The sequence below is a fragment of the Strigops habroptila genome, chromosome 7, assembly GCF_004027225.2.
Source record: "Strigops habroptila isolate Jane chromosome 7, bStrHab1.2.pri, whole genome shotgun sequence".
Taxonomy (NCBI): domain Eukaryota; kingdom Metazoa; phylum Chordata; class Aves; order Psittaciformes; family Psittacidae; genus Strigops; species Strigops habroptila.
In genome coordinates, this window is record NC_044283.2 from 1,724,162 (window position 1) to 1,737,794 (window position 13,633).

At 56.7% G+C, this 13,633-nt stretch overlaps 1 protein-coding gene across 1 annotated transcript in view; it reads right to left on the reverse strand.

Annotated features, from left to right (window-relative positions):
- RAB11FIP5 (RAB11 family interacting protein 5) overlaps positions 1-13,089 on the reverse strand; it is a 35,814-nt gene extending 22,725 nt beyond the window's left edge. Inside the window, 1 exon segment of the mRNA XM_030491416.1 lies at positions 12,563-13,089. Coding sequence (XP_030347276.1) covers positions 12,563-12,939 — 377 coding nt within the window. The 5' untranslated portion in view covers positions 12,940-13,089.
- Positions 13,090-13,633: the final 544 nt, after the last annotated feature.

The window sequence follows — 13,633 nt, forward strand, 5'->3', positions numbered from 1 at the left end:
CTTCCACTAGAGCAGGTTGCTCCAAGCCCCTGTGTCCAACCTGGCCTTGAACACTGCCAGGGATGGGGCAGCCACAGCTTCTCTGGGAAAAGTCTGTGCCAGCGCCTCAGCACCCTCACAGGGAAGAGCTTCTGCCTAAGAGCTCATCTCAATCTCCCCTCTGGCAGGTTAAAGCCATTCCCCTTGGCCTGTCCCTACATCCCTTGTCCAAAGCCCCTCTCCAGGTTTCCTGGAGCCCCTTTGGGCACTGGAAGGCTGTCCCCATTCCTATTCCTACCACTTGCTATCCCACCCCCTTCCAACGCCCACTGCAAACTGTCCGTACCCGGCTTCAAGCCTGGACACATCCAGACATGCAGAATAAAATCCATGGGGAAAAAGCAGCATTAACCCTTTCCAGCAAGTCACAGCAGCAAAGAGCCTCCCAAAGAGGCTGATCCAGTGCCAGGGAGCAATCGGGAAGCGGGAGCAGGTGAGTCAGATGGACACTTCCCGGAGCAGCCGGAGGGAAAAGGCTGCTTGGAACAGGCTGTGGCCACAGCGCATCAACTCCAACATTGTTCAGCTTGATGCAAGACCTGGATGAGGTTCAAGAGGGAAGGGCTGCAGCAGCCTGCCCGCTGGGAGAGCAGGGATTTGGGAGCTGAATCATTCAGCTGGGAGAGAAAAAGAGGCAATCTTGCAATGGGTTTTATATCTGTGTCATAAATAGAGCGAATCTGGGTGGATTAACGCAAGGGAAGAGAGGAGCTGCTGAGGATGAGGCGATGGAACAGCCCCCAAGAGCTCAGCCCACATGGATTTACTCTCAGCATCTCCCATCAGTTAAAAAGTTGAGGTCATTAAAGTGAATTTGATGCCTTTGAAAGGAGGAGCTGGAAAAGCTGGAAAACCTGATCTGCTCCAAACAGTGTGCGGTGAAGGAAAAGCCTCTGCTGCTGCTGGCGCTGGATTAAGGAGCTATTTTAGTTCCCAAGACCTCCCCAGCAGTCAGGGCAACACCTCAAACAGGGCACGGGGCTATTTTTAGGCTGTGCTCTAAGTTTATGGGTGTTTGGGAGGATTAAGTTGTTCCATGTTGGGTGTTTCTGAATGAATCAGTGGAAACAGGAGGTGCAAACAGGGCCTCAGCTGGGATACAGCAGGAGGCTGGGATTGGGGCTGGTTTTGAGTCCCAGCTAAACACAAACTCCTGCTGCATCTTTTTGCCATTAACTCCATGTCACATCCCTCAGTTTTCCATGTTTCTTCCATGAATTGCCCTCAGGGGGGAAGCCATGGGCGGGATTCTGGATTGAGGCCACCCAAATCCCTATCTCAGAGGGGAACACGATCAAAACCAAACAGCTTCTGCTCATGCAAACACTTTTCCAGGTCTGAAATAGCTGCCACGGGCTTCACAGGCTCAGACCAGCTGCTCTGACCTGAAGTGGGTTATAGTAATAGCCAGTGGAAGAGGTGCTGGTACCAAGAAGCATGGGGAGATCCCATGGCAGGAAGCTCTGCCACTATGTCCAGCACCCAGGACTGGAGGGACCCACTTCCCAGAGGTGTTTGAGGCCTCTGGTGAGGAGGTGTCACCAGCTTGGCTCCAGCTCCTCACTGCACAGGACATGCAGGACAAGCCACCCCATGTTGGTGGATGATGGTGGTGGAGCTGCTGGAGCGAGGCCAGAGGAGGCCCCGGAGCTGCTGCGAGGGCTGGAGCAGCTCTGCTCTGGAGCCAGGCTGAGAGAGCTGGGCTGGGGCAGCCTGGAGAAGAGAAGGCTCCTGAAGGGGACACCTTAGAGCAGCTCCAGTGCCTAAAGGGGCTCCAGGAAACCTGAAGAGGGGCTTTGGACAAGGGATGGAGGGACAGGCCAAGGGGAATGGCTTTAACCTGCCAGAGGGGAGACTGAGATGAGCTCTGAGGCAGAAGCTCTTCCCTGTGAGGGTGCTGAGGCGCTGGCACAGGGTGCCCAGAGAAGCTGTGGCTGCCCCATCCCTGGCAGTGCTCAAGGCCAGGTTGGACACAGGGGCTTGGAGCAACCTGCTCTAGTGGAAGGTGTCCCTACCCGTGGCAGGGGGTTGGAGCTGGAGGAGCTTTAAGGTCCTTTCCAACCCAAACCAGGCTGGGATTCCATGATTTCCACCCATCACCTACTGCCCACCTCCAGTGCCAGGCTGTGCTGCTGGGACACCTCAGCCCTGGCCACATGGAGAGCCAGGCTTGCTCACAGACACCTCCAACACAACCCGAGCAGGGAACGCAGCTCAAACCAGCCTGAAGACACGAGCTGCAGGTTCAGCTACAAAATCCTCCTGTATTCTCTCCTCTTCCATCCCACGGGTCCAGCACCATCCAGTGCCTGCTTCCAGCACCCCACCATTCTGGATATGCATCCCCCAAAGGCACGTCCCAGCATCACCCCGGGATCTGCCATCCACGGATGCTGTGCCAGGGGATGTCTGCAGGGGGAAGGAAGCAGGAAGCTGCCCCAGCACAGAGAGGAAACCTCAAACAGAAACTCATTGCAGATGTCCCAAAAAAAGGGGAAGCTTGAGGCCATTTCAAGCTCTCGGGCAGCTCCTGGGATGGGAAACATGCTCCAGGGCTTTGCAAGCTGCCATCCCACTCTTCCCAGCCCCCTGCATTGGCTCTGCACGCCCATGTAGGTCACAGTGTGTAATCAGCACATCCCAAATGCTTCCAGACTGCTTCAGTTTAAACCCTTTCTATGTAAAGGCTCCTCTCTCCTCCCACGAGAGCCAAGGAGAAGGGTGGGACATGCAGGTTTGGGAGGAAAGGCAGAAAGCATCTATATTTATAGCTGCTGTTGCCAGGATCAGTGGGAGCAGCAAAGGGAAGCAATGGAAAGGAGAACACAAAGCACTGCTCCGGCTCCCGGCCCCCACGTGCTTTCCCTCCTCCTCCAGCAACATCCCATTCCGGAAAGGCAGCAAGTGCTGAGCAAAGGGAAAAGCATCCTGGCATGGAAACGGGAGCGTAGGAGCCGTCTGTGAAGGAGGGAAAGGGGGATGCTGTTGGGGTGGATTTGCTCAGAGTCGGTGCCTGGTTCACACTGTCCCCTCGCCTCTGCTCTGCGTCCTCTCTTGGGGTGCGGGTGACTGTTTATGGAGCCCCCACTCCCACAAACCTGCTGTTGGGAAGGAGCTCAGTGGGAAAATGCCTGGGTTGTGCTTTCTGCCTGTCAAGGAGAGCATTTGTTTGGGTTCACGAGATGTTTGCTCTGTGTGGGCTGCCCCTGCATGGTGCTGGGGTGCGCAGGAGGACACAGAGCCTGCACAGACCATGACCTGAGGCTTTCTGTCGCCTTCCACATCCTCCTCCTGGTCAAGCAGCTCCTTCAGCCCAAAACCAAGCAGAGAGCCCCCAGCCCATCACACAACACGGCTCTGAGATGCCACGTGCACCATGAGGCCACCATCCTGCCCTGCTTTCAGGGAGGATATGAGTCCTTCCGAGCAGGACATGGGTCATTCCAAGGAGGACGACCTTAGCTCTCCCATGGGTCTGGTTGGGGTCTCCAAGAGATCCCCACCTCACCCCACCAGACCTATCCAATGCACCCCAGGTACCTTCAGCAATGGTTCTCCAGTTTCTCTCTCAGACTGGTCCCAGTGCTTTACCTGCAGTGAGTTCAAGAGAGCTTCCTTGGGTTAAGTCCCTCGGTGACTCGCGGCGCTCATGGATGCACGGAGGGAAGGATGCACAGATGGAGCGTTTCTGGAGCCATCAGGTGCGTCCCAAAAGCCCCCCACACTCAGCGCTGTCAGGGTGGTTGATGTTCACCTCAAAGCGAGCAGAAACACTCCTGCCCCACACATCTGAGCCTCCTGAGCTGCAGCACAGCATCAGCCCAGCGGGGAGCCAGCGCCTCTTCCCTGGCCGCAGCAGCCTGGCTCCTACTGCTGATTCATCCCTGCAACAAGGTCAAGCTCAGGAGCAGAGCCCCACGTCTTGAATCCAACACTATTTGGGCCTCTACAGCAGGACAGAAAAGAGAAAACACAAAAGGAGAAGGGGCACAACCTGACACAAGCCCCTCCATGGGCACGAGGCACTTTGGCAAGCCAAGAGCTGAAGCAGCCCTATGGAAACACATAGAATCCCAGAGTGGTTTGGGTTGAAGGGACCTTAAAGCTCATCCAGATCCAAGCCCCTTGGAACACCTTCCACTAGAGCAGGTTGCTCCAAGCCCCTGTGTCCAACCTGGCCTTGAACACTGCCAGGGATGGGGCAGCCACAGCTTCTCTGGGCACCCTGTGCCAGCGCCTCAGCACCCTCACAGGGAAGAGCTTCTGCCTGAGATCCAACCTGAACTTCCCCTCGCCAGGAGGAACCTCAGCACCCAAGAAGGGAAGTGTAAGGTGGAAACAAACCAGCCCCGGGGAGCTCTGTGCTCCCCACTGGTGCTGGGGGGTTCTGCAGCATAGGTTGGGTTTGGGGCTGCTTTTGGAAGTGATCCCTGGAAAGCTGCTAAAACACAGCTGGAAAATCAACACAGGGAAACCATGGAAAATCTGATTCCCCCCCCAGATGGGGAAGAAAGGGCTCAGGTGGCTGAGGGGGGAGAAGTTCATCCCTCCAAACGTTCCTCTGAGCAATGCTTGAAACCAAACTTGACCCAACCCCTCTCCAGCATCTCAACCTGCTCCTCTGATGGGTTCCAGCTTTGACATGACCAATTCAGCTGCTCCAGAGGGGCTTGGCTAAATGGGATGTCAGAACTGAAGAGCAGGAGCTGTGGGTGGTGAGGAGGACAAAAGGATGTAGCTATGGGCACGGTGGTGGTGCTCCAAGTGATGTGCTACTGCAGCTGGAGCATGGGACAACCAGGATGAGAAGATCCCACCCCTGACTCACCCGTGCCCCATGCTCTGCTCTGCCCTATCCGTGCCCTGCTGAAGGGCTCATCCCATGGCTCTCAGGCCAGGGACAGAGCTGTTGTCACTCCAGCGGGACCTGACAGCAGGGAAACCTTCAAGGCATGGAGAAAACCAGGGATAAGCCTATCCCTGGTTGTGTCACAGCTCACCGGGAAGCCTGGTGCAACACCCAGGCTGTGATACAGAGCTGGGCTCCAGGCATGTATCCTGCTCCATGCACAAGGTCCATCCTGACAATGTCCTGAGCATCCTCATTCCTGCATCCCATCCGGAGCGGTACCCCACAGCATCCTTCTGCTTCACACCAGCACCATGGCTGTGGGGGAACTGGGGTGACCTGCAGAGCCCCAAACAGAGGCCCTGGACACAGAGGATGCTGCTCATCTGTCCCCAAATCTGCCCCTACAGCCCCTGTGCTGGCAGGCAGAGGCAAGCAGGGGTGTGATGGCATGGAGGGGCACACGGGAGACACCAGGGATGGAGAAGAGCCACCAGGCATCAGTGCTGGCATGAGAACAAGGGTGAACAACTCCATCACAAATCAATCCAGGCTATGAAGATCAGAGCTTCCCAGTCCCTCGGGCAGGATGGGAAGGCAGGAAGAGGAGGGAAGACTTAAGGAGCTGTAAAACAGAACATGAAACATTTATGACTGGAGATAGAGCAGGAGATGGAAAATCATCTCTTAAAAGGGCACCGGAGCTGGTGCAGGGCCTGGAGCACAAGTGTGATGAGGAACGGCTGAGGGACCTGGGGGGGTTTAGTCTGGAGAAGAGAAGGCTCAGGGGGGACCTTATCACTATCTACAACTGCCTGACAGGAGGATGGAGCCAGGAGGGGGCTGGTCTCTGCTCCCAAGGAACAAGGGATGGGACAAGAGGAAACGGCCTCAAGCTGCCCCAGGGCAGGTTTAGATGGAGCTGAGGAACAATTCCTTCCCCAAAGGGTGCTCAGGCATTGGAACAGGCTGCCCAGGGCAGGGCTGGAGTCACCGTCCCTGCAAGTGTTCACACACGGTGTAGCCGAGGCCTCAGTGCCATGGGTTAGTGGTGGCCTTGGCACTGCTGGGAATGGGTGGACTCAATGATCCTAAAGGTCTTTTCCAACCTGGTTGATTCCATGATTCCATGAAGGTCCCTTCCACCCCAAACCACTCTGGGATTCTGGGCTTGCAAAGCACAACAAGAGCTGCTCTGCAGGTTCCTCTGGTGCTGAGGAACCACTTCACACACAACCCAACCTGCACGGGATGGGCAGGAGAAACGGGATTTTGCTCTAAATCCTTTTCTACTTCCAGCTGGGAAGAGCATCATGGAGAACCCAGTACCTGGAAGCAACACAAGCTTGGGAATGTAGAGCCTGTTCTCCAGAGAGGAAACCAACCCCAAGGGCTCCCCACAGCTTAAGACACCCAATATAGCATCGAATCACAGTAGAGCAGTAGTTGCTCTACTCATACACCTTTATCCCCAGTGGATTTGCTGGGGAAGAGACCCACAGGCTGGAAATGCAGAGCTGGGGATGCCATGGGATGCTCCTCCAGGAATGGGGCTCCCAAACCCTCAGCTGGGCTGGAAAATGCATCCCACTGGAAAGCCCAACCTCCCATCCCAGCCAAGCTTGTAAGAGAGCAAGCAAATCCCTGTGGATTTACAGGGATTTCCTGAGCACAGGCTCTGACAAGCCCTGGGACAGAAAGAGAGGTTGCAGCAGTGGTTTAAAAGCCATTTCCACCACACAGACCACGGGTGGGAAGGATGTGAAGTGTTCCCTGGACTCCTCATGTCAAGAAGGCCCTATTGGGGCCTGTTTTCCCTTCATGTGGACACCAACATGAGCCCATCCATGAGCCAGCTGCAGAGGATGGGCAGAATAACCCAGCCTAGACCCTGCCCTGGAAGCAACCCCAGTGCAAACATATTCTCCACACCAAGAGATGCTCTCCCTCTGGTGACGGTGACAAAGAAGGGGGATGTCTCCCTCAATGGAGCAGGACCATGAAGAGCATCCCCAATAACTCCTCTCCTGCTGCAGATGCTGCCTTTGAGCCACCCAGTTCATCCCAACATGAGGACACATCCCTTTGGGGGGGTGATAGGATGGAGAGCAGAGCTCACCCCATCTTCCTGCTCACCAAGGAGGAAGGAGTGGCAAGAGATAAGGGAGGGAATCACCTTGGAAAGATGAATTGAGGTGGTGAAGGAGGTGAAGAACGGCCTGAGCACCAGCTGAACTCAGCACATGCAATAGCACCAGCTCCATCTTCAACTTGAGCTTTACACCAACGGGTTTGAGGTGTTTTCTGAGCTGGATGAAGGTTTTCCTGCAGCTTCTAAGGGAAAAAGGCATCTGGAAGCAGTTGTGAAGGATGTGAAGACATGTGAAACAGAGAAAGAAGCCTCAATCTGCAGCTTTTGGGGGTTTAAGATGCTGGAGGGTGATGGATCAGCGCTCTTGGCCACCCCTAGCCCAAAGCCAACGTGCCAGACTTGCAAAGCTGGGCTCAAACTGCTCAGATAGCTTTTAAACACCAACAAAAGCAGAGCCTGCCTGGAGCAGAACAGAGCAAGGGCCTTGAAGCAGCACTGGAAACTGGGTGAAAACGGGGTTAACTGGGCTGGTAGGAGCACCATTAAGCCCTGCCACCAGTTTGGAAGCAGCATCGTGCTCTGCTTTGGGACAAACACTTGCCTGGGCCTGGCTGGTCACCCAGGACCCTGTCCCAAGGCCTGGCTGTGCCCTGCACACAGAGAGCATCCTGCGCTGGGTTTTGGCAGGACCAAGCCTCTCCTCGCCCTGCTCTGGGGTGTTTCAGCACAGGAGGGTGTTTCCTGGCTCTGCAGAGACACAACAACCCTTCAGAGCTGCCTTTCCAAGCCCACAACAAGGATTTCATCACAGTTCAGGGTGTCCAAGCAGCAAACTGCTGCTGTCAGGACCTTCACCAGCACCTCCGAGCACAGCAGCTCCTCAGAGGAAGGCTCTGTCTGCCCTTGCATTAACACTTTCCATCCCCAAACTGTCTCTGAGCAGCTATTTCCTCTCTGCCCTGTATCAAGGTTTCTTCCTCTCCTTGGTTTCAGGATGCAGAGCAGTGTTTTCCTGCTCTAATGATCCCCATGGATTTAAGAGAAGCCTTGGAACAGTCTTTCAGTGCCTAAAGGGGCTCCAGGAAACCTGGAGAGGGGCTTTGGACAAGGGATGTAGGGACAGGCCAAGGGGAATGGCTTTAAATTGCCAGAGGGGGAATTGAGATGAGCTCTTGGGCAGAAGTTCCTCCTTGTGAGGGAAGTTCTTTACTATGAGAGAAGCTGTGACTGCCCCATCCCTAGCAGTGTTCAAGGGATGGGAAACCCCTTTTCCACTAAGATTTACCCCAAAACTGAGCTCCATCAAGACATGGAGGAGAGAAGGAGCCCCGGTGGCCTCAAAGACTTCAGCTAAAGAAGTTTCACAGCCAAAGGAAAAGGTTTTGTACCCCGATGGCTTCTCTGCTGATGGAGAGTGAGGAGGAGAGTGTGTTATTCCTGCAGCCAGGATGGAGGAGCTGGGGCTGTCCTTGCACAGCTGGGAAGGGACAGGCACAAGGCTGGTTCTGCAGCTCTGACAGCTCCACAAGACAAGTTCCCTGTTGCAGGGACACCACTCGCTGCTGTTGCTCCCTGTCTGAGGCAGCGGCCAACACACAACTGCAAGTCACTGCAGGCAACGGCAGAGCCAGGATCACAGCTCCTGCTGCTGCTTCCCATCCCCTTCCACAGATCCCAGGGCTCCAAAGCCTGGAATTCCGACCTCTGGAGACAGAGCTCCAGCAGAGCTTCACCCTGCAAGGCTTTAACCTTTCCCATTGGGAGATCTGAGGGAAAGAAAGCAAAGTAAAATGGGATTTCAAAGGGGTAAAGAGGAGGACAAACCGACATGTCCATTGCCCTTTCCCACCATCAGCCATGGAGCAAAATCCTTTGGGATCCTCAGAGCAAGGCCCAAAGTCCAATCCCAAAGGCATTATGTGCATCTCCTGTCCCCCAGCACTGAGCTCCCACCACACCACACACCTGAGGGATGCTGGAGCATTATCCAAGGGGAAGGCACAGCCTGAGGGGTGTTGGATGGAAGCTCTGGTGTCGCTGCAGCTGGAGCTGCATTTCCACCCTTCCCAAATGCCCTGTGACAGGGATGGATGGGGAGGAAAAGCAGGATGAGCCCCTGCAGGGGCCTGCAATGGCATTTCCTGGCTGTCAGGAAGCAGAAGTGATAACTGCACAGAGAAACCCTCTTCTTCTGGGCTGAGCCCTTGGTTTGGAGGGGTCCACTGAGCACCCACCGAGTGCCAGCAGCACTCAAGGACCCCCTGTTATAGTGACAGTCATCATGCCAGTATGGAAGTAGTTCATTGCATGGTCTCATCCTGCTGATAGATTGGGCTTTGGGCTCCCAAAACATGAGGCAGGACAGAGAGCTGCAGGTTATGGGAGGGAGAAGGGAGGACCAGGAGCATCCTGCCCATGCAGAGCCATAGCACAGGGGGGTTGATGCAGAAAGGATGGACATCGGGCACTCAAAGGCATGGGTGGAACATAAAAGCACAAGTGGAAAGGGAGAAGTGATGCTGAGCACTGTTGCTTTCCTTGCCAAGCCCCAAGCCTCGGAGCTGAGTGTTGGACGAGCTTTGGGATGCCCCAAAAAGGCCGAGAGGCTGCTCCTGTGCAAGCCCAAGAGCTCATTTCCTCGTGGGCAACACACTGTAATGACAGAGATGTTCAGTCCAACAAAGCAGCTCAGAAACATCCTGCTGCTTCCTGGAGAAGAGTCCAAGTTGGACGGAACATTTTCCATCGAGCTGGAAAACAAGGATGAAATCCTCACAGGTTTCCACGTGAGCAGGAAAACGAGAGCGAGGGCAACACACTGACAATTGAGGCTTTTGGGAAGCAGGAGCCCATTCCAACTGGCAACAGCTTCGTGCCCAGGAGCAAGGACTATAAACGGGGTCCTAAAACCAGTGTATGGCAGAGACTCAACTCCTACATCCCTCCCTTGAGGGCAGCACTTATCTCCTCTGCACAGACCTGGGTGTGCTCCATGGTGTGGTCCTGGAGCTTGTTTCGCTCCAAATCTGGGACTAAAAGTTCCTCCGAAACAAAGCTGGTTGCAATGGAAGACATGGGAATGTGGTTGGAAGTTTATGGAGGTCTCATAGAACCAGGGGCTCCCCCCAAGTCTTCTCCTTCCCATCTGGACAAGGGATTCCTCTCCATGATGAAGTGCAGCCCCTTCCAAACAGCTTCCACTCATGGGTGAGTGAAGGGAGATGCTCAGGGTGAGAGCTCCCTGGCGTGTTTTCCATGCTCATTTCCACCAGGAGATAAAGCAGGGAAGATAAAGAGCCTGGAAAGCCCTTGTGATGCTGACCAGCACGAGGGGAAGTTCGTTTTCCTTATGCAAGCAAAGCTCCAGGAAGGGAGGGAAGGAGACAGCAAAAAGCCTGGAATTCTCCTGCCTCACTGCCCTGACCCCCTCCCTTGTGCTGCAGTAACGGTGTGACAGCATCCAGCCACGTTGGACATTGTTCCCACGGGATTAACAGCCCTTGACAGCGAGACCTTTGAGACAAGCCCATGGCCTCAACCTCCTGAACCCTTCACAGCTCCTGCTGACGGGAGCACAACGTTCCTGGAGATACGGCTCCTGCCCCGACTCCAGCTCCCGGCGTTCCCCAAACCACAGAGAGGATGGAAAAGTTCCCGTGCCAAAACCCAACCCGTCTCATCCCGAATATCCAGGGACCAGCGCTCGCTCCGCAGCCTGGGCAGGACCCTGGTTTGAATTAGGCCTGGAGGATCCCGATCCAGCTCCTCCACCACCTCCCGTTCCCCGGGCAGGGCTAATAAGAGCAAACCAAGCGCTGCAGGGGAAACAGCCACCAACTCCAGGGTTAGTCACTTTTCCTTTGGGAACACTCCCATTTTAGGGCAAGCAGGCGGCTCCCGGGGCTGCGGAGGGAAATGAGACACGTCTCTCCACTTTTCCAAGCCTTTTCCATGCTGATCCCACTCTCCAGGAGCGGGCCTGTGCCCTAGGGAAGAGGAGGAGGCTCCTCCCCACGCCTGTGCATTAGGCAAGGAGCCAGTGGAATTCCTGGGGTCTGGGAATGGCAGAGTGGTGGGGATGCTCCCACAGGCACACAGCAAAGCTCGTCCCTAAAGGAATTTCATCCACATTCCTGCATTCCTCTGCTTGGCAAAGGCTAGGCAATGGTATTATTGTTTTAAATCCTTTAGGAGGAAGAACAGCAAATCCTCTCCAATAGGGATTTATGCTGGAAGCAACACAGGCATGGCGGGTCAGCCCCCGGAATTGAGGGAGCCTCCTGCAGCAGCTCCGTGATAAACCAGGTCACAGCCCCACCACAGCCATCAGAAGGACAAAGCACCACATGGATCCGTGCCACAGCTTCCCTGGAATGCCAGAGCCCAGGGGGACCCTCCTGGGATGAGGAAGGTCCCTTGGGACCCATGGGAGAAAGGATCCTGTGCCTTGTCCCACACGACTCCCTTCCAGGGTTGATAAGAGCCACCTCATCCTCCACAACACACGTGATGTCCTACTCCCAGCAACGTCCTTCCTGGAGCATCCACAGGCTCCTGTGATCCCTTTATCCTGCAATGCCCTTCCTGAGTCATACCCAGACCTCAGGGCACCCCAAACCCTGTGACACCCTTCCCAGGCGTCCCCAAGGACCTCCCCATTCCTTGTGACACCCTTCTTGGTGCATGCACAGCCCCTGGGATGCGGGATGAGCTCCTCAGAGCCCTTCCTGGGGCATGCCTGATCCCATGACACCCTCCATAGGGTGCCCACGGAGCCGGTGATGCCCATAGCACCCTTCCTGAGGCACGCACACCCCACCTCCTGCACTGCCCTTCCTGGGGTACACACGGTCCCCATGATCCCCTGTCCCCAGTGACACTGTTCTTGGGGTGTTCAGGGACCTTCTGACACCCTACATCCTGCAAAGCCCTTTCTTGGGGCACGCGTGGATGCCAAGATGCCCATCCTGGGTATGCAGGGATCCCACCGCACCCATTCTGGGCATGCTGGGACCCACTGACACCCATTCTGGGGCACACTGGGACCCACTGTTATCCATCCTGGGCACACAGGGAGCCACTGACACCCATCCTGGGTATGCAGGGACCTCACAACACCCATCCTGGGGCACCAGGGACCCCAAGATGTCCATCTTGGGCATGCTGGGACCCACTGACACCCATCCTGGGGCAGCAGAGACCCACTAACACCCATCCTGGGCACACAGGGATGCACTGACACCCATCCTGGGCACACAGGGACCCATTTACACCCATCCTGGGCACACAGGGACCCACTGACACTCATCCTGGACATGCAGGAACCCCACAACACCCATTCTGGGGCACCGGTGACCCCATAACACCCATCCTAGGGCAGCAGAGACCCATTTACACCCATCCTGGGCACACAAGGACCCCACAACACCCATCCTGGGGCACCGGGGACCCTATAACACCAATCCTGAGCACGCTGGGACCCATCTGCACCCATCCTGGGCACACAAGGACCCCCCAACACCTCTCCCCGACACCCCCCCCCGCTCCCCAGGGCCGCGGGGCGATGCCCGGCTCCCACTCACCGCTCGTCGGGCGCTCGGCCCTGCTGCAGGGCGGGCTCCAGCGGCACCAGGGCCTGCCCGAGGAAGCGGTCCATGCCCACCAGGGCCCGGTGCATGACGGTGAGCAGCAGGCCGGGCCGGGCGGCGGCGGCGGGCTCGGGGGGCAGCTCGAAGGCGCACTCCTCTCGCCATTCGGGGTTGCCGGTGCTTTTCTCGGCCACCGAGGTGCTGTACTTCTCGCGGCCCAGCTGGATGACGGTGTACGCGTCGCTGGTGCCCGCTTTGCCGCCGCCCTTGCACCGCAGCCCGCGGGCCCGCACCACCGTCACCTGCACATGGGTGGGCAGCCAGGCCGGGGACCCCTCCGCCGGCAGCGCGGCCGCACGGAGCAGCGCCATGGCGGGACGCTGAGGGAGGGAGGCGCCGGGTGGAACCGGACGGAACCGGACACAACCGGACCGGCCGGGCCGGACCGGGCCTGGCTCCGCTGCCGCAGCGCGAGCGACACCGGCCCCCCCCGCCCTGCTCCGCTCCGCTCCCCCCCGCCCCGGCACAAGCCCCGCCCCCGAGCGGGATGTGGCCACGCCCCCAGCTCCCCGAGGCCACGCCCCCCTCGACGGGGCGGGTCTTGCACCGGGGGGCGTGGCCACGGCACAGCCGCGATATGTCGCGACAGGAGCGACATCGGCCCCCCTCCTCCGCCTCCCGCGTGTTGTTCCCGGCCCGTTTCCCTCTCTCTGTCGTGTTACCCTGCCCCAAGACGGGTGTGTGTGTACGGGCTCGTGAGCAAGCATGCGTGTGCATGTGTGTGCATGTATGTGCGTGTGTGTGCATGTATGTGCATGTGTGTTTGTGTATGTGAGTCCGTGTATGTGCGTGTGTCCGTGCATATAGAATCATAGAATCAAGTAAGTTGAAAAAGGCCTTTAAGATAAGTAAGTCCAATGTATGTCTGCGTGTGCATGGGTGTCTGTGCATGTACATGTGTGTCCGTGCATGTTCACGTTTGTCTGTATGTGTACATGTGTGTCCGTGCATGTGTGTGTGCATGTGTGTGTGTATGTGTATATGTGTCCGTGCATCTGTGTGTCC